Source organism: Lagopus leucura, unplaced genomic scaffold, assembly GCF_019238085.1.
Source record: "Lagopus leucura isolate 7727_CA_CO unplaced genomic scaffold, USGS_WTPT01 Super-Scaffold_100001, whole genome shotgun sequence".
Lineage (NCBI taxonomy): Eukaryota > Metazoa > Chordata > Aves > Galliformes > Phasianidae > Lagopus > Lagopus leucura.
The window spans coordinates 91,382,158-91,403,333 of record NW_024962262.1 but is presented as its reverse complement, the minus strand read 5'-3'; the positions used below and the strand labels follow the sequence as shown (position 1 = coordinate 91,403,333).

The window sequence follows — 21,176 nt, the reverse complement described above, 5'->3', positions numbered from 1 at the left end:
ACAGCCTAGACTGTTGCTCTTGATTACAACCACAAGACATTCAAGATCACATGGCAGAAATGAAATCACCTTTCAACCTGAGTCAGAATTCACTGCCATTAGTGACTGACAATATGGGCTTTTAGCTCTTGGTACGCTCCTGAATTGACAATGCCACTACTAAAACCTTGTTTCAGGTAAGTGTTATCATCTGTGTGCACACATCTGTGCATAAGGATTTTCTGATACCATACTAAACATTTCCAAACAACTGTGCAACATGCAGGAAAAAAAATGAAGCGTCAAAAGATCTCACTGTAGCTCATACATAAGTTTGCTGCAGTCTTTACTAGTTAGAATAATATTTAGATCTTACAAAATATATAGGCACTGTCATCCGCCAGTGTTACAGCTGTAACCCAAGCACTTCAAACTCCATTAAGTTAAATTACTGTCTCCATTGCTAGCTAGCATAACTTCTAAGGCATATTCCATCTCCCATTTGCCCCATTTAGGTGACACCTATTGTTATTCTTGCTGGCCTGTTTATCCACTTTCTTATCTGCAGCCTCTGGCAACAAGAGGGGAAAAGGATAGTTCAGTCTGTTTTATGTAACTAATCAAGAATATTTATACAGCAACTGCTATCCCATTTGCCTTAAAAAAGGGAGATCCTTCTCAGAACACTTCCCCAATTATACTCAGCTGCATATTGCTCCAATGAAAGTAGGTGCCCACATTTATTCACAAGCAAATCCATCTGAATGAAAGTCTTCCATTTGAATCAGAACTCAAGGCAGAAGTCAAGAGCAGTCCCAGTCACTAAACAAGGCAAGAAGCTGGAAGGATGAAGTGAACTTTGAAATCAAGAGTAGCACTTTATCTCTGAAGTGAATGTAGGGTCTGATGGTAAGCATATTTTAAAAATGTGTTCTGCAAAATTAAGTATCAAACAGAAGTTCTCAAATAAGAGCCCTACTTATTTAGCTAAGAGGGTGAAAGATACACCAAGTCTCTATCTTAAGCCATCAGAAAGAAAAAAAGTTATAATTTGTTCTCAACAAGACAGAAGTAGCGCTAGCTTTATAGTTGAAGCACCAAGGACGGAATGTCAGTCATCCCTATTTCTAGTATAATTTTGAAGTGTATTAATTTATTAGGTTCTCTCCCCCCCATCTTGTCCCTATTCTCTTGTTCTTCCAGAAAACAGAATCACAGAATTGTAGGGGTTGGAAGGGACCTCTAGAGATCATTGATCCAACCCTTCTGTTAAAGCCGGTTGCCTACAGCAGGTCACACAGGTCAGTGGTTCCTGATCATTTCCAGAGAAGGAGACAAACATAACATCTAAGTACTTCTGCTGATATCTGACGATATTACAGAGAAACCTTGTAGGACAAAAAGGAATATGTGAAAATCTTGGCTCACAACAACATTTAAGAATTCAGTGACTACCAAGACACTCTCTCCTTCCTCCCACCAAAAAACCACTCCCAAAATGACTTCTTTTCATTTGTTTTTTAAATTCCTACTGTTGCTGCAGTCTGTAGGGATCCCCTCCTGCTCTGAACCGACACAGGAGAAAAAATAAAATCACAGAAATCACTAATACAGATTCTCATCTAATATACACATAGAAAACCACTCTAAAGAATCTATTGCTTCTTCTAGCTACACTTAGAATCATTTAATGGTTTGGGTTGGAAGGGACCTTCACGATTACTTAGTTCCAACCACCTGCTATAGGCAGGGACACCTCATACTACAGGTTGCTCAAAGTACCCATCCAGCCAGGCCTAGAATGTTTCCAATGAGGGGGCATCCACAACCTTGCTGGGCAACCTGTTCCAGTCTCACTACTGTCATACTAAACAATTTCTTCGTAATATCTAAATCTACCCTCTTTCAGTTTAAAACTATTTCCCTATGTCCTGTTGCTACCTTCCCTTGTAAAAAGTCCCTCTCCAGCTTTCCTGTAGGCCCCCTTCAGGTACTGGAAGGGCACTATAAGGTCTACTCAGAGCCTTCTCCTCTCCAGGCTGAAGAGCTGCAACTCTCTTAGCCTGTCCTCACAGGGGAGGTGCTTCAGCCCTCTGATTATCTTTGCAGCTCTCCTCTAGACCTGCTCCAACAACTCCATGTTACTCTTGTGTTGGAGGCCCCAGAACTGAAAGCAGTACTCCAGATAGGGTTTCACGAGAGCAGAGTAGAAGGGCAGAATCACCTCCCTCGACCTGCTGGTCACACTTCTCTGGATGCAACCCAGGATATGGTTGGCCTTCTGGGCTGCAAGCACACATTGTTGGCTCATATTGAATCTCTCATCAATTGACAACCTCTAATCTTCCTCCTCAGGGCTGCTCTCAAGCCATTCTCCACCCAACCTGCATATGTACTTGAGACTGCCCCAACCCAGGTGCAGGACCTTGCACTTGGCTTTGTTAAACTTCATGGACCCATCTCTCAAGCGGATCCAGGCCACTCTGGATGGCATCCCTTCCCTTTGGTGCATCAACTGCACCATTCAGCTCAGTGTCATCTGCAAACTTGCTGAGGGTGCACTCAAACCCACTGTCCATGTCACCTACAGAGATGCTAAATAAAACCAGTCCCAACAGTGATCCGTGAGGAACGCCACTCATCACCGGTCTCCACCTGAACAACGAGACAATGACTGTAATGGTGCGACCATCCAGCCAATTCCTTATCCAGCCAGCAGTCTATCCATCAAATCCTTTTTTTTTTTCAATTTGGTGACCATGATGTCATGCCAGACAGTGCCAAACGCTTTTGCACAGGTAGATGGCATCAGTTGCTCTTCCTTTAGCCACTGACGCTGTAACTCCATCACAAAAGGCCACCAAGTTAGTCAGGCATGACTTACCCTTGGTGAAACTATGTTGGTTAACAACAATCACCTTGTTTTTATTTTCCATGAGCCTTAGTAGGGCCTTCAAGACGATTCGCTCCATGATCTTGCCAGACACAGAAGTGAGACTGACTGGCCTGTACTTCCCTGGATCTTACTTTTTTCCCTTCTTGAAATATGTTTCCCCTTTTCCAGTCAGTGGGAATTTCACCAGACTGCCATGACCTTTCAAATATGATGGATAACAGACCTCTAATATGCTACTTGAAGCACAGATAATTGACAAATTGAATGCTAAAGTGCTATTTAATTTTACTGTTTTTCTTTAATTTGCTTAGAGACTGAACCTAACTTACCTGTCATTCTGCTGCTTCAGTGATTCATTTTGTTTCTTCATTGCTTCAATTTCCTTATTTAGGGAATTGCATGTAATCTGTAGATCTTTATGTTGTCTTTCAGTTGTTTCATACCTACAAATAAATTAGAGGCTTATGGTGGAAGATAAGTGCTTTTGAAAAGCTTTTAGTTTAATAGTTTGTAAAAAAAAATACTTGACTTCTCTTGTTCAGCCACTCCACTCAAGTTAAAAACAAGACACATTTTTAAAATGTACATACTTGGGGGGGAAAAAAAAAGCTTCATTAATTATTATTGATCTTCCCTCCTTCCTCCAGTATAAAACTCTTCAAGAATAACAAAAAAAACAAAAAAAAACCAACAGAGATGTATTTAAATGTTCGATACGAACAAAATGTTACAAATAAACTTTTTGTAGTCACTTTTTTTAAGAGATCCTCTGAGACACTTTTCAGTTCTACAGTGCTCAAATTTCTGGAACTTGAAAATACTGAAGATGGTGCAAAGTACAATTTACAAAAGTTTGAGGCAGATCTCACGCTTAAAGCAAATCACTTTACTGCTTTCCGAAAGGAAAACTCTCTCCTCCCATGTCAGCTTTCTGGTTATGTTTAAGGAACAGCACTTAAAGTCTGCAGATTGAGAAAGCAAGTTTTTACTTTATAAAACCAGTGTAAAAATCACTAAGCTATTTTATTCCAACTTTGGGAATTTACAGCTTTTACATAATAGATTAAAAGATGCTTTCTTCCAAACAATTGCTCATAGAGTATATAATTAAACACAACTCAAGCAGAAAAGGAGGAACTTCCACAGTGACTATACTAGATGTATGCATCTCGTCCATTATGGATTTTCCCAAGCAAACATTTTTCCTCCTTGAATGACTATTATTGGCAGAGATATAACTTCAAAATTTCTAATACAATTCCTGCACCTGTTGTAAAGCAAGTAAATTGCTCTCAATTTTACCAGCTTCTTTGCCTTGCTGACATCTAGTGATGAAAACAACTCATGCAAGTTGAGATGCCAAAGCTCTTTTGAGCCTTTATTTTTCCTAAGCATGTTATTTCTCCATTAAAAATTTCTACCCTTATGTACTTTTTATATCTCCCATGCCTTAGGTGTTTTTTAGCCTACAATCCTGAGGAAATAATGTTTATAAATAATTTAAGACACACACAGTACATCTTTCCTCCCTACATCACTTGATTTCAGTCAGGCTTACTACAGAAGCAATCAAACATGCAAACTCCTACATTAAACAAACATATTTTGCTGACTGTTTCTCTAGACAGTTTATAGCATGTCATCAAGACAGCATAAAAGGTAAAGAAAGAAGCCAAGAGCATGCTGTAGAACCATTAGAAATTAAGCTCTGTTGGTTTGTTTTAGAAAGCAATACACAAAATTCTTGTCATTCCCTGAATTAGATCTTCAACATCTACTACTTCAGTTCTCATCCAGTTTAACCAGGCCATTGAGGACCTTCATCCTTCTAGCTGAATATTTCAAATTTCCTTTAAGATCCTGAGCTTCTTACCTCTGAAGAAGATCAACTGATGATTTTTTTAGCATTTCATGTTCCTCAGCAACTGTTTGTAATTTCCTGTTGTGTTGAAAGAGCTGTTCAATATCAGTCTGTGCCCTTTCCGATTCTACTTGCTGAGCTTTCAGCAAAACATTAAGTTCTTCATTTTTTCGTTCTGCGTCCTTCAGCATTGCAGCAAGAGTTCGGGCCTTTCAGTGGAAAACATCCCCCAAGAGAAAAAGCAATTACAAACACTTCTGTCTTATAAATCATGTCTTAATAGGCATATTTGAGGTCATACATCTAACACTAAAATGCCATCAGCTACGTTAAGAAAATAGTTACTGTCTCCTAGTATTAAATACAAATTAATTAATTCATTCTAATTTCCTTCAGCTCCCTCTATAGCCAGTGCTAGAAGTGAAGAGAAAAAAGAAAGTAAAATATGATATAGTTTAGCCATGGCTTCCATAATTTGCAACCCAAATTATCAAATCTTTATTTGAATAACAGAAATTATGAACCTTCAAAGCACACCTCAAATAAAGCTTGCATCACTGCAGTATATATTTGAGAGTTAGTCTTCGTATGAAATGACAAGTAGTTAAAAGGCACAAACAGTAAACCATTCATCATGTACCAGTAATATTTACATAGAATACTAATAAGTGGTTTTATTCATTTTTAAATTTACTACCATTAAATAACACTAATGGCTAACAAATGTTCACGTACAGTAAGACGGTTTTGTTGGCTTCTAATATGAAAGGGCATTAAAGAAAAGAGTTCCAAAGAAACATCTCGTTTTTCTTTGCATTGTTACAATGAAAATTAAGATTGTCCTAATTTTTAAGTATAGGTTAGTTAAACAGTATAGAGTTTCCACATGTGCAAATACAGTCAAAGCTACCCAGACAGTCTTTACTTTGCCCCAAAACACTGGGGAAATGGTTTTAAGTTGAAGGGGGGAAGATTTAGGTTGGATGTCAAGGGGAAGTTCTTTACCAAGAGAGTGGCTGGAACAGGCTGCCCAGAAAGGCTGTGGATGCCTTGGCACTGGAGGTGTTCAAGGCCTTGGATGGGGCAGTGGGCAGCCTGGTCTAGTATTAGATATGGAGTTTAGCAGCCTTGTCTGCTGCAGGGGGCTTGGAGTTTCATGATCCTTGAGGTCCCTTCCAACCCAGGCCATTCTACGATTCTATGATACCAGAATCCCAGAAGGAGATCACACTCACCTCAGATTCTGCCTGAGCCCTTTGACATCGGTACTGGGCCATCAGTCTGTCAGCCTGAGCCAGAGCCAGAGCCTTAGCTTCCAAAAGGTCTTGAAGCCGAGTTTCCTTTGACTGTGCAAAGGAAGAATGTTATTCATTAACATAATCTGAATCTACCAACAGCATTGTATCCATACACGTTAGGTTGTACTCACAGCTAATGATGAAAGCTTCTGCTCATAGATATCCATTATGTCGGAAATCCTCACGTCAGTGATTGGTTCCTTAACCTGTGGAAACGTTTTGCAATTACTGCTACTATAAATCTGCATTTACTTGGACAGATAATGTGTCTGAAAAGCTTAGTTTTGTGAACTTTAATCTGTCCACTAGAGTTTTTTTTTTAATTTTATATTAATCTCTGAGACTGACTACTTAATTATACTCATTTGACTCTTGCAGAAAGCCTGTAAAATAAATTTACTAGGGTGAAGATTACTCATCTTCAGAGGCAGAGGCCTATCAAGTCAAATCAATCATATACTATAAAAAGATAATATAATGACTGTAACTTTGTTCCTATTCTTTGCTACTGGTCTATTCTTTGCTGCAGAATTAGCAATCCCCTCATAGAACATTTGCCTCAATATCAACAACCAAAAATGCAAAGATGAAAATACCGTTCACAATACACAGCCTTCTCAGCATTTAGACCATCAGAAAAGGTTGAAGCTCTGAAAGAATACTAACTGGAACAGAAATTGTTAGTTTAATCCATCAAATTATTAGAGAAGTACTTCACATGTATTGTTCAAGAAGGCAATTAGTTCATTAGAATATGCCCAAGTCAAGTAAGTATGCAACTGGGTAACTTTAGGATTTTTTTTTTTCCCTTAGGCAGTACTATAATAATGCCAATTTTGAGCAGGCATTCATGTGCTCTCTCCTGGGACTAAGTGTAAGCTATTTCTCTGTTCATAAAATGGACACCTATTAAAAATGTACCCTCTCTGCACTGTTTTAAACCATTGTGCAAGATATATACTTTTGGGCATATTAACAGTAGCTCCCACATAGCTCCAGCTTCTTTTCCTGCTTGCAAAGATGCAGTAACACATAAAAGCACATAGAACTGACTACAAGAAAAGCTTCTGTAAGTTCCCTTCATTTTCTCTCCGCAGTAATACTATTGAAAGTGATTCATATGTTTTTATACATATTTGAGCCTCGTGGAACACTGATGAAGCATCAGGTATTTCAAGTGATCATGTAAACTAATTTTTAATTAATGCACTGTTAAAGGAAAGTTCTACTACTTAGAAGGTCTAAGAAAAGATTCATTGAACACTAATGTTTTCTCTACTTCAAAAATTTAAAGAGCTGCATGAGCTGTCACAAGACTGGGAGCTGCTGCATGCAATGCCATTAGGTACTTTGTGCTGACTTCCATTAATGCATACAAAGCCATGCACTTAGGAAGGGGGAACTCCCTGTACACACCCCACCAACTCCAGCTACTTGCAACTATATCTGCCACCTACCTCCACACCCAGCATTTAGGAAAGGGGTGGGAAACCCAATCAGAGAAGGGAATTCTAACAGGGAGCCCAACTTACAATACTTCACAAAGAAACATCACTGACCTCTGCTCAGGAGCTCAGTAGAACTCTTAAAAAGGTAGGAACATAAACTGAGCTCAACTGATATACACACTGTAGCCTAATACTCTGATTAAAAACAGTCAAATATGTAGCAAAGATAACAAAATTATACTAACTTCTAGTCCAGAATGAAGTTTTTGTATTAGTTCCTGAACACTTGAAGTTGTGGATTCATCACCATTAGCACAAGATGAAGAACTTCTCACTGTAACGTTGCTGATCACGGGTGACTGCAGTTGGATTCTTTTTGATGCGTGTTCTTTTTCCTGTTGTCTGTAAGCATTATTTGCAGCAATGCTTTCACCAAGCCTGTGAAAACATGACTGATATTAAAAACAATCTGCTTCAAATACTGCTGCAAGGATTGAAGACGAGAAATATTTCACAGCATAATTAACTTATCTTTCATTGAAAAGACAGACTAGAGAAATAATTACATTTGAATTATCACACAAACTTGAGAAAAGTTAATCCTGAGGTACAGAAGTCACTATTATACTGTCAAGGATCCGCTGTTAGTTGTGTACCAGTCAGTACCACCTCCTCCAGCCTCTAAAACCACTACTGCCTCTTACCTTTAGATTAGGAGGAAATGACAATTTTTCTTAAAGTTTCTGTCTCATATAAACTGGAAGTAATAACTCAAGAAACGTGAGCATCACTAAGGTTATAAAAACATCAAATCTTATCGGATTATCACAAAAATAAACTTACACTATAGCAGGAAAATCTGGTAAGGGTGCAGCCTCAAACAATATTCTAAGTCCAACTTGGACTTGTTCTCTGTAGTCTGACGTTAAAGCAAACGTCAAAGGTGTAATCAAGCGCTGATCCTAAACAAGAAACTATTTTGGTCAGCACAATACATAACAGTCAAAAACAACAACAAAAAAAAACCACCCCAGACATCACAATACCAAGGCCTGTGAGAACAGACACAAATCTACCCTTCTAAATACCGCTCTTCTACATTTCAGAACGCTAAGATTAATGAAACGATTTAAAAAAGAAAAACACACTTCACATTTTGAAGTGTTTAGAAATTTGTTTTCTTTAGTCAACATGACCCGTGCAGAGACTACATAATTCCTTCAAATTTTCATCTGCTTGATTTTCATCATAAAGAGTCACAAGCTTAAGTTTTATGAGGATTTTCCGATAACTTTGAAACTCTCACTGTAAACAATTCCCATTCTTCAAAGAAAACTCTTCCAAACAATATGAAATGCTTGATTATCCAGATTATTTTCTATCTACAGAGCAAGCATCTTGACCAACAGAAACCAAATACTTACCTGTGCAAAGTCACAGAGTAGGTGCGTATGTTTCATGCTAAATAATCTCAGAAGCTATTCAACTACATAGCTGTGTTAACTTTTTCTTATCCCTCACTACCCTCAAACCACAATCCTAATGTGGCTTTAGAAGGATAATTCTTAACAGGCAACTGAAATATTTCACGTGCTTTACTGAAATAAGAGATGTAATAGCAAATTAGTCTTGTTTTAGAAGAATTAACAAGATTAAGTTCTTAATCTTTAAGAACTGTAGCTTTTCCCTAAAATTTTTAGCGTGACAGAGATAAGCATGAAAAAAGATTCAGAGCTGAATTACTAGAGCTCCAAAATACTTTCCTTCACAGATACCCTTTATAAGACATTTTACTTTATAAGACGCTTTAAACTCATACCTGTAGGATTTTGTAGAAGCTGACTTCCATACCAGGCACATCCTGCTTCAGTCTGCTCATAAGATCAAGTGTTTTCAAAATAATATCAGCAGCAAGTTTGCTTTTAAATACACAAAAGCGAAGTGGAAAAAAGGCAAACAAATTTGTCAGATCAGCACTGATAAATAAATTAAGACAAGGCAAACATGTACCTTCATAAATAAACCATCTCTAGCAAGGCATGAGTGCCAATACCATGAGAGATCATTCAGCTCCTTAGATGCTCTGTTGAGCTTTTCCAGCATACTGTGGATAGCAGTGAAGCTTAAAGCACTTTCACCTTGAAAGTAAAGAGGTTTTAATCACAGGTCAATTTTATTTTATTGGGCATATAACTATTAGTTTTATTGACATTCAAGTCAATGACTCTGAACTGAAGGGAGGTGTTTTCTGTTGTTTTGGTTTTTTTTTCCCCCACTGCAACCATAGCTTCCTTCTTTCCCCAGTACTGGTGGATGATACTGTTTCTGAAAAGCAACAACTCAGATAAACTTGTGGATGAGGTTTAAAAATCACTGTACCACATAAATGGAACTCCAACCTACACACAAAACAATACCAGAATGTTTAGGCTAGGTTTATTCATTGAACTGACTAGCATGTTACATCCTATTGGTATAAAAATACTAAATTTGATTTTAAAACAGTGTAGACTTATTTGCATTTAAATAGTAATTTCAACTATGGTATACTTTCTACTGGAACAATATCACAACTCTCAAAAAAGTCTATGTAAATTAAATTTTAGATAAATTTTTGTGCTCACCACATTTTAGAGTCCACTACCTTTGTCCCAAAACCAGCATCAATCCCACTATAGGTAAACTGGTGTTCTATTAGAGACACACATTGGCTGGCAGTCAGGAGCTTTGAGGCATGCATTTTCAGTACGTCGTCTCCACACAGCAGTAGGCTGAGTTAAGAATAAAACTTTATCTATGCTTAGGTATTGGCATCATAAGGCACTGTTTTAATAATAAAAGAGAAGCTAGCATATCAAAGCACGATACACTCCAAAAATGCTTTTGAAGCCCAATTACATAAACCTCTTAGGTCATGCTTAACACACATGTCAAGTGTTCAACTGTTCTGTTCAACTGTTCAACTAAAAAAAAGTATGCACTTGGAAACAGACAGCCAAGGAAACTACAATAATATGAGTTGCATAAAGAAGATGAACAAGAGGGATTGAACAACCAGTACCTAAAAAAAGGACTAGCTCTAATGGAGAGCCAGTCAAGACACTTCTTCACAGAATTCAGCTGAGATGCCAGACTACATCCTGCAGTTGTGTTCTCCTTATTTCATTACACCAAATTCAGAAAAGCAACACAGAAGCAGAAGGCAGCATGTTTCTCAAGAAATTCATAGCTGGATTCTTGAAGATGACTTGATATATTTGCTTTCTCACCAAACTCACCCCAAATCTGGTCCAAATCCTGTCACAGACAGGAGGTTAGATTGAAAAACTGCTCTTAAATTCTAATGAAAGAAGTCCCATTAAAAACAGGGAGTATAAAACAAAACAATTTCACATCATTCTTCCTCTTGCTTCACTGATGAAAACTGTCACCAGTTTTGGCTGGACACTGCAATGGACTTAGCTAGACCAAAATATTACACCGATTAAGAAGAAGCCCACCCAAATGCCTCTTGTAATTTCAATAGAAAACGCTCATTTTTTAATCTGTAAAGTGCTTCTATACTGTTGAACAATCACCATGTTTTATTTGGAATCCCTGTACTGCACAATAATTTCACAGCAATTATAAAGCTACTAAGGGTCCTTCAAGATGACAGTCCTAAGTAAGATTAGTACAGTTATTGCCATTAACAGCTGTTAGAGTGACCCAAGATGGATATTTCTTCTAATGCCTTAGAGCAGATGATAGTGGAGAAGTAATAAATTAGCAGACAATAGGCACATAAAAAAGGATATCTGTGAGAACGTTAATAGCCTTGACCATTCTTTCACACTTTTTCTTCACTAACAGCTCATCCACAATCTGTTCTGGCATCTGAAGATGATCAAGAAGAACAGGCAGCAAAAGATCCACAAAGTGTTCAGCTGAGGCACTGTTCCCACTACTAACAACATCCTGTAATAAACAAATTTTATGTCAATATTTAGAACTACAGAATAAGGAAGACAAGTCGATTCTACTCCTTGTATTCAAGCTTGTATTCAAGTCTTCCCAGACTATTTCTATTTCAGGTTTAAGACTTATGATCAGTATCATACTGGAGAATCAAGTTTAACAAATAATGCTGGAAAAGCAGAAACTCACTTCTACAAGTCCTTGAAAACAAGTACTGAATAGTTTTGTTTCTACTTCATGAACAGCCAACATAATTTTCAGAAAAGATATCTTTCTAATACAGTCCTCAAAATATATTTCTAATGTGCTTAAAAACAGATAATTTTAAAAACATTTCTGGTATATTTTTACGTCCCATTTTTCAAGTAAAACACTAATAAATACTTAAAAATTGATCAAAGCAAAACTGTAACAGCTAAGTAGCACTTTAAGCTCAATCATTAGCATTCATACCTCAAAGACCTCTTTGAATAGCTGCAGTGCTAGAACTGAACAGTCTTCAGAGCCTTCCAATGGTTGGTTTGACAAATGCACCAGTGCAACAGATGGTTCAAAAGTCTTTGAGCGAGTCACAAATCTGGTATTTCCAGAGACTGGCAAGCCAGATGGTTCCAGTATTGCCTGCCGCAGGGTATGACGCAGTTCTACCACAGAACAGAAGGCAAGCAGCAGTTCTAAGATCTGTATGAAGTGAATGAAAGAGTTCAAATACTTCTAAACCAGCTACTCATATAAAAATTGCAACTCCCGTGGCACAAATCTAAGAAATATCTAAGTTATAAACAATTGCTCTTGACATTTTAGAATTCTATGAAGGATATTTTTTCTGTGAAGTCAAGTCAGCAGCACAGTCCATTAGACTAGTCATTAAAAATAATTTTAAAAAAGGACCAACTGCTCTCTAATTACTCCTCAGTTGCAGAAATGCTATTCTGAGATACAGATAGCCGTGAGATGAAGACCCCTGGAAAGCTCCATGTCAACACATTTCTCAATTATAACCAATAATCAACAAAAAAAACCCCATACATAGAAACATTAGCTTTCATCATTTACTATGATGCAAAAATGCTTTGATTAGAAAAGTTTAAGATTGGTCAACATATATCTTTGAAACATTTTCAGGACAAATAATATTTTAGCATTTAGCACCACGTAGCCAATGTTTTAATTATGTAAAGTGGTAGTGAGACAAAGTTGAATGCAATAGAGAAATGCTTAACCCAACGTGACATCAAATTGTCCAAATACTGTGGAATAATGTGTTTCTAAGCTTTCAGAACTACTAGGAAATAAATACCAAGCAAAAAAAAAAAAATCAAATAAAAAAAACAACCAATAACCCACAAATAAACAAATTCAACCATAAAGTCTTTTGAAGAATTAGATTTAAGCTGATAAACATTGTAGGGTCAATAAAGAGTCCTTATGTCAATTTACTTCATTATCAGTTCTCACACACAAGGAATCTATTTATGGCTACAGATGTGGAACTATATTATGACTTGTACCCTCTTGGTCTTCTGATGAAGTACCTTAGATAATGAATCTGGATCCTTTCCATGAAGGAGATCTAATACTTGACCAAGGCATGAGGTGAAGTGCTCATATCTACAGCACAGATGGAAGGAAAGATGGAAAAAAATAATTTAGTATCAATAATTTGGTATCAATATCTAATAATGTTCAAGTAATGAATACCTGAGTCCAATTTTCTTTTTACCCCCAAACACTTCAAGCACAGTAATACTTTTGATGGTGTAGTTTCAATGCAATATAAGCTAAATTTTAAAAATATTCTCAGAATTAGAACAAGTATTTTTACTGCTAGAGATTTGGATTGAAGTTCAGCAACTAAGTTTGGCTAGTGGAATGTGCAGAACCAGTAGACAAGCATTTCACATAACAACTCTGTGATGCCCTGCAGGAAAATTCTTATCACTTTGCCAGCACTACTACACTTCAAAATATTGAAGGACTATAAAAAAAAAACATGATAGCTATTCATCAGATTGTCTGACCACCAGTACTGACCAAAGAATTATTGAACACAATCATTAAACATTTCTTAAGCAGCAATTAAAGCGCGGGTTTTGATTCATGCTTCTGTGTAAAACAGGTAACACAAGAACCCTTTAGCTTCGGATAGAGCAGATACTCACCTAGTAACACTCAAGAAGCAACCATGAATTTTTAATGAAGCCATACCTGCTAAGATAATCTGCAACTTTGGGGTTTTTCAGAAGATCCATAAGTAGATCAACAGAGTATTTTCTTGTTAGAGTACCATCTCCATTTACAACAATATTGAATATTAACTGAAAAGTCTGATGGATATTCCGTGCATGAAAGAGCTGAAAGGAAAAATAAAATTATGCATGTGAACATGCTTTGCTTGCTCAGGTCTCTTGCATATAAAAATTAGCTAGAATTATTTTCTGAGTTTGGCCAACAGATTTATCAACAACTTGAAAATAAAACTGATTTCAAAATATCACTTACTTTTTCTCCTACTTCTTCATTTAAAGTCAGGCTTGATAATATTGAAAGTGCAAATACAACCACAGTCAAACTGCTGTGCGCCAGGAAACTTATTAAGGTACGATAGAAACTCTTCACGTTATTCTAAAACACACAGAAGCACAGGTATTAAAAACTGTATTTTGTTCTGTAAGAGCACCAAACTTACATATTGCAAGTATTTATAAACAAGAGATACAAATAATGAATAACACAGAAATATGCCATGACAAATGTTCTCTAGGAAATTTATTTTAGTATTCTTCTACTGCACAGTTACAGAGGATGACATCAATGACTAAATTCCCTGTTGAATTTGTTGAATTTGTGTAGGATAGAATGAAAAAAATAGGAAGGAATTACATCATTATTTTACAGGCTGATGAGAAAGTCACGTCACTAACATCTCTAAGATAAAACAACCACTGAAAATTAACCCTATCTCCTATCTGCTCTTTGAACAGACGTGGACATAGTTATTTCTTTTTTTGTCCTGCATTTGTTCCAAGGTAAGTAGTACAACGTTCAGTGCCATGTAGATGAGTTTGTATTCCTTCACCAAGGAAATAAGCTGTTTGCATTGACTGATGAATGCACACACTGCATAGATCAGATATGGATGTGTATTTGAAGATTCAAAGGTCCTGACCACTAAAAGATCAGTGGTATTTTATTGATTTATCTTTTGAAAGAGCAAGTCTCTTTCCAGGCCAAACTTCTTACAGCTTAGAATAAATATATATACTATAACAACATCTAGTTCTTCTAAGGAAGAGATACTCAAACATCAGGTTCACCTTTTGCTTGTAGAGAACAGCTGCAATAACTGAATGCATAATGCAAGCCCGTGCAACAACACAGCAACAAAAAACAAAAGAGAACACACAGTTTTCAGTTCTACTGATTGTATTCTCTAATGTGAGAGAAATATCCACCGTTGTTTGACAAAACAGTGAACAACAAGGTCAGGATTATTACTGCTGCAAAAAAGAGCTCAGTGAAGTAACTCACTCTCACCCCTAAGTCAGAGGATCACTCCACTAAAACAAAAGACTTACCAAAGATTTTATCTGAGTTTGAATACATAAGTTGTGACGACAGAGATTTGCCAGAAGTCCTAAGCATGGTATTGTTAGTTCATCTTCTGTGGACTGACTTAAAAGAAAAATCCAGAGGTTTAAACAAAGATGTTTTCATTAAAGCATCCAGAGATTAGTTACAGTAAAATTGCTTTTTTTGTGTATGTAAGTTACCATTCTTCCAAGAAAAGTGCAACTAACATTTGCAGACCCCAGGCTTCAGGCAGATTTTAACTGAGCTTAAGAGGAAGAACAAGTATCAAAATAAATGCTATCAGAGGTCCTTTATTGCCGGTGTCTAACAGTCATTGGACTTGCACAAAATTTGTATTATTCTAGAACAAGTATGTTTACAGTGACAAGAATGATTTTTTTTTTTCTAGCTTTTGTCTTCGTTAGCTCACCCTCCCTGGGGATGGGCTAAGAAGCCAATTAATATTCAGCCACCTAAAGTTGCACAGCCATAACATTAACAACCTTTAAAATGTGTTCCAGAAACATCTCTGGCAACTTCAGAGCAAAAATATCACAGCACCCTCTGCAGACCATGTTAGTGCAATAGGCTCATGGGCTTCAGAAAGGTTAGAAACCTAGCTAGATATTTCCCATGAGCAAAGATAAGTGAACACAAACTTACACATGATGCATTAGAAATGAAATCAGTTCATTGACGTTGGCACCAGCACAAAAGACGGGAACGTTGTAGGTTAGCCTCTGCAGCAACTGAATACTCTGAGGAAATAAAGAGCTATTCACATGCCTTTCCATCAGAATCTCACTGAAAAATGTTAAGTACATAAGGTATTTTCTTACAGCTGAAACTAAATAGAGACATAAAGCACGACAAACTGATTCATTTTTCAATTGTAATGTTAACATCACAATTACGCATGCTGCTGCAAGCACACTGAGTAATATCCTACCACACTGATCTCCACGTACTTAATAAAAGACCAAACATATTAGTGAGGCTTTATTTTGGCAGAGAGGCAACTTCAGCCCATCCAATTCTCCCCTTTTTCCTCATCAGTCAATTCTCCATTCTGTCAGTGAAAGACCTAGAAGTTTCACAAAAAATCCAAAAGCACTTTGCAGCCTCTAGCAGGAATTATGTTTATAGTAAAACAGGTGTGTTGTAAGGACTGCCAACAGATCTAATGATAGTACTGTCTTTCATCCAGGATTATTGGGCATATAACTTATTTAAATGTGACATGAGTATACTCAGACATGACAAAAACCACAGCATAGCTAAGGATAGCAGCTGAAATAAAATCTTACTGTGTAGAATAGCTGACATAAGAGCTTAAAGGTCTTATAAATGGGTTATTTGGTGGCTACAAAATCTTTTCCCTTGACTGACAAGTCAAGTGGGATTCTTAAAGCTTCTGGAACTCCTAGTACTTTGAGAAGTATGCAAAACATTAGAAAAGTTGCACTGCACTGGATGCTTGACTAATCTTCCCACTGAGTAAGGGCAATGTAGCTGATAGCAAACTACTTTTTTTTTTTCTTTTTTTTTTTTCTTTCCATATGCAGAAAAGAGATGTGACCACAGATGGCCAGCAAAGACATGCTGAAAGCTGAAACCTACGTATGAGAAAACCTGTATGTATTTAAGGGGGGGGAAGGGGGGGGAGCCCAACTTTATTGTTTAGCACACAGAAATTATAGGTGCAAGTTGGTGAAACTGGCCTGGGAGATGTAACATATTCACTGAAAATAAATAAATGAAGCAATAATATAATGATGCCTGCACTAGGCTCCTAAAAGCAGGCTTCCATTAGCACAGTCCCTTTTATTTGATAGCAGATACCACTGACTAAAGAGAAGGAGGCACATACACTCTGCAAACCTCCAGAGAGCCAGCAGCCACAGCCCTTTGCTCCTTCGCAATTGCCAACCTACTGATTAGACAAAACAATATTCAAATTTTTGTTAGGAGCCTTAGAGTGAATTAAAAATAAAATGAAAAACAGAATGAAAAATAAGCTTCCAAGCTCTCAATCAGTAGTGTCACACAGTAGAAGCTTCCAATTTAAAAATGTTTTCTCTTTTTTTCTTCAAATGTATTAGAACAGGTAAGAAGCACAAGCAATATTGCAGACAGAATACATAGAATCTGCAGTGCTAAAATCCTGTCACACTAGACTCACACAGCAAACAAAACATCCAGCTTGTCAACTTTTACTCAGTAAGCATTAAGCATTAATTCCTGTTACCTGTAATAAGACTGGATCACTAAGATTAGTAGAACTTCGATGAACCACTCCTGCCAGCACACTGGTCAGACTATAGGTATCCCGAAGAGCTTCTCTTGTCTCATTGTCTGAAGCTAGAATTTAAGAAATATTTAAGAACAAACAAACAAACAAAAAAAACCCACCAACCCACAATCATATGTAACAGCAAAAGCAGTTATCATTTTAGCAACTGATCTAAGCATAACCTAAAGTCTTTCATCAGTTTTCCATATATATTTCACAAATAATTACAAATCACAGCTCCTATACACTTGAATCTCCACCTCACTTCTGAACTTACAGTCAGTTGAAATGTTTGGACAGTGAAGAAAGAGTCCCAACAAAGTTTAAGCTTTATCTGAAATCTTGAAATCTTGAAATCTTTATCTGAAATCCTGCACTTGAGAAGCTTTAAAGCTCAAAATCAACGACATTAGTTTCCTCCTTCATGCCAAGACAGGCAAGTAAACTAAAATTAATAACTTGATAAGGTTATATAGCAATAGTAATACAAAAAAAATCTGTTCTGCTTAAACTCAGAAAAGACATAGCCAACAAGGAATTCAGATAAAACAACAGATCAATTGGAGGAGAACTGATTCTTAAAGTTTTCCAGAATCCAAGAGGTTGGGAAATACATTTATGAAGCCCAACAATGTATCATTTTACAGTAATAATTAAAAAAGAGAATATAAACAATGGGTCATCCTAAACAAGTCAAATCTCAAAGAACTACCCACATCTAACAAGAAAGCCTAAGTTGAGGGATAAGAGAATTTTTTCCCCATACATATAACCTACATATGCCGTTATGGTGAGCACAGAGCTCCGTCGTTAAATGAAGAAGTCACACTTCTATGAAAGAAAATCAACCCCAACAAACAAATGAAATGCTCTAGGATCTGTTTTCTAACTCGGAAACTTGAAGCATGTGGGCCTAGGACAATTCTGACAAATATGAAACATTGTCATTTCACAATAATGATTTCACATCTGTTTTGAACAGTGGTTTAACACCTTTATCTGATCTTGAATGTATTGTCTAGTGGATCAGGCAAGCACTTCAAAAGCTCCTTATTTTTCATACCTTTGGTTTTTCTAAGAAGTTCATCACACATGCCACAGAATCAACACCTGCCTTGTCTTCTCTTTCTAAGACCCAAGATTTAATGTTAAAATGCAAACCTTACCTAGCTGTGATAATAAAGTCACCAAAGACAATGTCAGAGAAGGATCTATATTAGCGTCCTCGAGGAGTTCTACTAGGCAATTAAGACATTCACTTGGTAGAATCTGGTTGGAAGCAAATAATCTTGTAAGCTTCAGTCCTGAGATTACCTGGAGATAAAAAGGAGAAAAAACTTACTTAACTGCTAGGTCTCATTCCTCTGTATGCATCTCTGGTACTTCAACTCAATAACCTCTTTTCTGAAGAACTGGACTGAAATACAAAGGTTTTATTCCGCTTGAAGATAAGTCATAATAGATTGGTGCTGTTTTGTGAGAACTCTATGCTTACAATGAAAAATGGAATCCTGAGTCAAAGATAAGCCCATTTCAAGGGATATTAAAAGTAATAGACCTGCATATAATTGGACTTGTGTTATATATACATGATAGAACAATGTAACTTTTTTTTTTTTTTTTCATATCCTCTGTGTACTTTTCTACAATAGATCAGAGAAGGAAGTTAACTACAGAATCATTGAAGTTGGAAAAGATTATGAATGGTATATCCTGTCTGACAAACCTAATTTTGTTCTACGACAAGGTGACCCGCTTAGTGGACAAAGGTATGGCTGTTGATGTGGTCTACCTGGACTTCAGTAAAGCCTTTGACACTGTCCCCCACAACATCCTCATGGAGAAGCTGGCTGCCCATTGTTTGGATGGGCATATGCTCTGCTTGGTGAAATACCAGCTGGATGACTGAGCCCAGAGTTATGGTCAATGAAGTTAAATCCAGTTGGTGGCCGGTAACGAGCAGTGTCAATCAGGACTCAGCAGTGGGGCTGCTTCTGTTCAACACCTTTATTGATGATCTTGATGAGGGAATTGAGATGCACCCTCAGTAAGTTTGCAGATGACACCAAGTTGGGAGGGAGCATTTATCTGCCAGAGGGGAGGAAGGCACTACAGAGGGATCTGTATCAATGGGATCGATAACTGGATCAATGGGCCAAGGTAAACAATAAGAGTTTCAATAGGGCCAAGTGCTGCATTTTGGTCACAATGACCCCAGGCAATTCTACAGGCTTGGGGAGGAGTGGCTAGAAAGCTGCCTGACTGAAAGGGACCTTGGTGTACCAATGAACAGTCAGCTGAATACGAGCTAGCAGTGTGCCCTGGTAGCCAAGAAGGTCAAAGGCTTGTGCCAGAAATGGTGTGATGAGCAGAGCTAGGGAAGTAATCCTGCCCCTGTACTTAGCTTTAGTAGGCCCCACCTTGAGTACTGTGTTCAGTTTTGGGCACTTTAATAAAGAAAGAGGTGTTGGAGCAGGTTCAAAGAAGGGCAACAATGCTTGTGAAGGGCTTGGAGAATATCCCCTATGAGGAGAGACTGAAGGAACTGGGAAAGAAAAAGCTGAGGGGAGACCTTATTGTTCTCTTCAAATACTTGAAAGGTGATTGCAGCGGGAACAGAGTTGGTCTCTTCTCGCTGGTGACAGGATGAGGGGAAAAGGCCTCATGATGTGCCAGAGTAAGTTTAGGTTGGATATGAGGAAAAACTTCCTTACAGAAAAGGTTGTTAAGCACTGGAGTAGGCTCCCCAGGGAGGTGGTTGAGTCACCACCTCTGAATGTGTTTAAAAACCATTTGGATGTGGTGCTCAGGAACATGATTTAGCAGAGGGTTGTTAGAGTAAAGATAGTATGGTTAGGTTGCGGGTAGACGTAATAATCTTGAAGGTCCCTTCCAACCTGAGCAATTCTATCTAGTCCAGCAATCAATCCATTGCCACCACACACACACTAATCATGTTCCTCAGTGCCACATCTACACAGTTCTTGAAGGGTTAAGCCAAATAACATCTTCTATATTGATGTTTTAGTAACTATGATTTTTAAGAAAATCTGTATTTGAGAAAGGTAATGCAGATGAAGCAGCTCAGTCACTGTCCCAGTCACTCACCACAGTACAATGCCAGCTGTAAGGGCTGCATCAGGACAGCGAAAGGTATGGGTGGCTACAGCAGCTGGCATCCGTGAATACACATCACTTGAAACCAGCTAAAGGCAGGTGTAAAGTTCATCGCTCGAACTGTATTTTTAAGCTGGGAAATCAAAATGATCTTCATGGGCCAGAGAGTAGAAGCATGCCTGACTTCTGTGAATAGCACACACATATGTAAACATCCAGTACATCTGTGTGCATGTATATACAAAAACAGCATAAAACGCTACGATAAAGGACAAAGTAATAGTACGAGGGACAGAAATAAGCTGTTTCTCCCTCCCCCGCCCCGCAGGAGACAACCCCGACAGGGGGTTTCTCAGTCTCCACCCGCTGAGCCGAGAGGGAGGCCGCGGCCGCCTCGAGGCTGAGTCGGCCGAGCCCACGGCAGTTCGGAGCCCAGGCCGACCGCCAAGAAGTGGAGCCAGCCGCGGCCGGCCACAGAACAGTGCCGAGAAGAGCCGCTCACGCATCTACGCCCGAGAGAACGAACGCCGCGGCCAACCCCTCGCTCGGACCAAGGCGCTCCGCTCTCACCTCCAGGCTGCGCTGGACCAGAGCAGCGTTGGACGCCGTCTTAGCAGCCCGGTACTGCGTGGCTGCTAGGAGCAGGGACTTCATACAACCTGAAGCATCCATGACGCCCTGAAACGTTCCCTCAGAGGCGCGAGCAGCATAGCCCATTCGTACTTCCCGCCGCCGCCGCCATTTTGAAGGCAGC

At 38.2% G+C, this 21,176-nt stretch overlaps 2 protein-coding genes across 5 annotated transcripts in view; one reads left to right on the top strand and one right to left on the bottom strand.

The window, feature by feature from the left end:
* Positions 1 to 13,828, top strand: part of LOC122177435 — a 22,482-nt gene extending 8,654 nt beyond the window's left edge. For 2 of the 4 annotated variants that reach the window (XM_042866819.1, XM_042866821.1), the window contains exons 3-4: positions 5 to 176; positions 1,183 to 1,280. In XM_042866819.1, coding sequence (XP_042722753.1) covers positions 5 to 109 — 105 coding nt within the window. In that variant the 3' untranslated portion in view covers positions 110 to 176; positions 1,183 to 1,280. Of the gene's footprint in view, positions 1 to 4; positions 177 to 1,182; positions 1,281 to 11,334 lie in introns of those variants that run through there. The other 2 variants (XR_006178078.1, XR_006178077.1) reach the window with 2 other exon arrangements.
* Positions 1 to 21,176, bottom strand: part of CIP2A (cellular inhibitor of PP2A) — a 25,263-nt gene extending 4,087 nt beyond the window's left edge. The window contains exons 1-18 of the mRNA XM_042866823.1: positions 20,993 to 21,176; positions 18,472 to 18,619; positions 17,261 to 17,373; positions 15,676 to 15,770; positions 15,018 to 15,114; positions 13,942 to 14,064; positions 13,648 to 13,793; positions 12,975 to 13,050; positions 11,893 to 12,120; positions 11,280 to 11,439; positions 10,107 to 10,248; positions 9,302 to 9,401; positions 8,326 to 8,444; positions 7,728 to 7,920; positions 6,166 to 6,240; positions 5,972 to 6,082; positions 4,749 to 4,945; positions 3,205 to 3,318 (exon numbers count right to left, since the gene is read on the bottom strand). Coding sequence (XP_042722757.1) covers positions 3,205 to 3,318; positions 4,749 to 4,945; positions 5,972 to 6,082; positions 6,166 to 6,240; positions 7,728 to 7,920; positions 8,326 to 8,444; positions 9,302 to 9,401; positions 10,107 to 10,248; positions 11,280 to 11,439; positions 11,893 to 12,120; positions 12,975 to 13,050; positions 13,648 to 13,793; positions 13,942 to 14,064; positions 15,018 to 15,114; positions 15,676 to 15,770; positions 17,261 to 17,373; positions 18,472 to 18,619; positions 20,993 to 21,139 — 2,384 coding nt within the window. The 5' untranslated portion in view covers positions 21,140 to 21,176. The remainder of the gene's footprint in view (positions 1 to 3,204; positions 3,319 to 4,748; positions 4,946 to 5,971; positions 6,083 to 6,165; positions 6,241 to 7,727; positions 7,921 to 8,325; positions 8,445 to 9,301; positions 9,402 to 10,106; positions 10,249 to 11,279; positions 11,440 to 11,892; positions 12,121 to 12,974; positions 13,051 to 13,647; positions 13,794 to 13,941; positions 14,065 to 15,017; positions 15,115 to 15,675; positions 15,771 to 17,260; positions 17,374 to 18,471; positions 18,620 to 20,992) is intronic.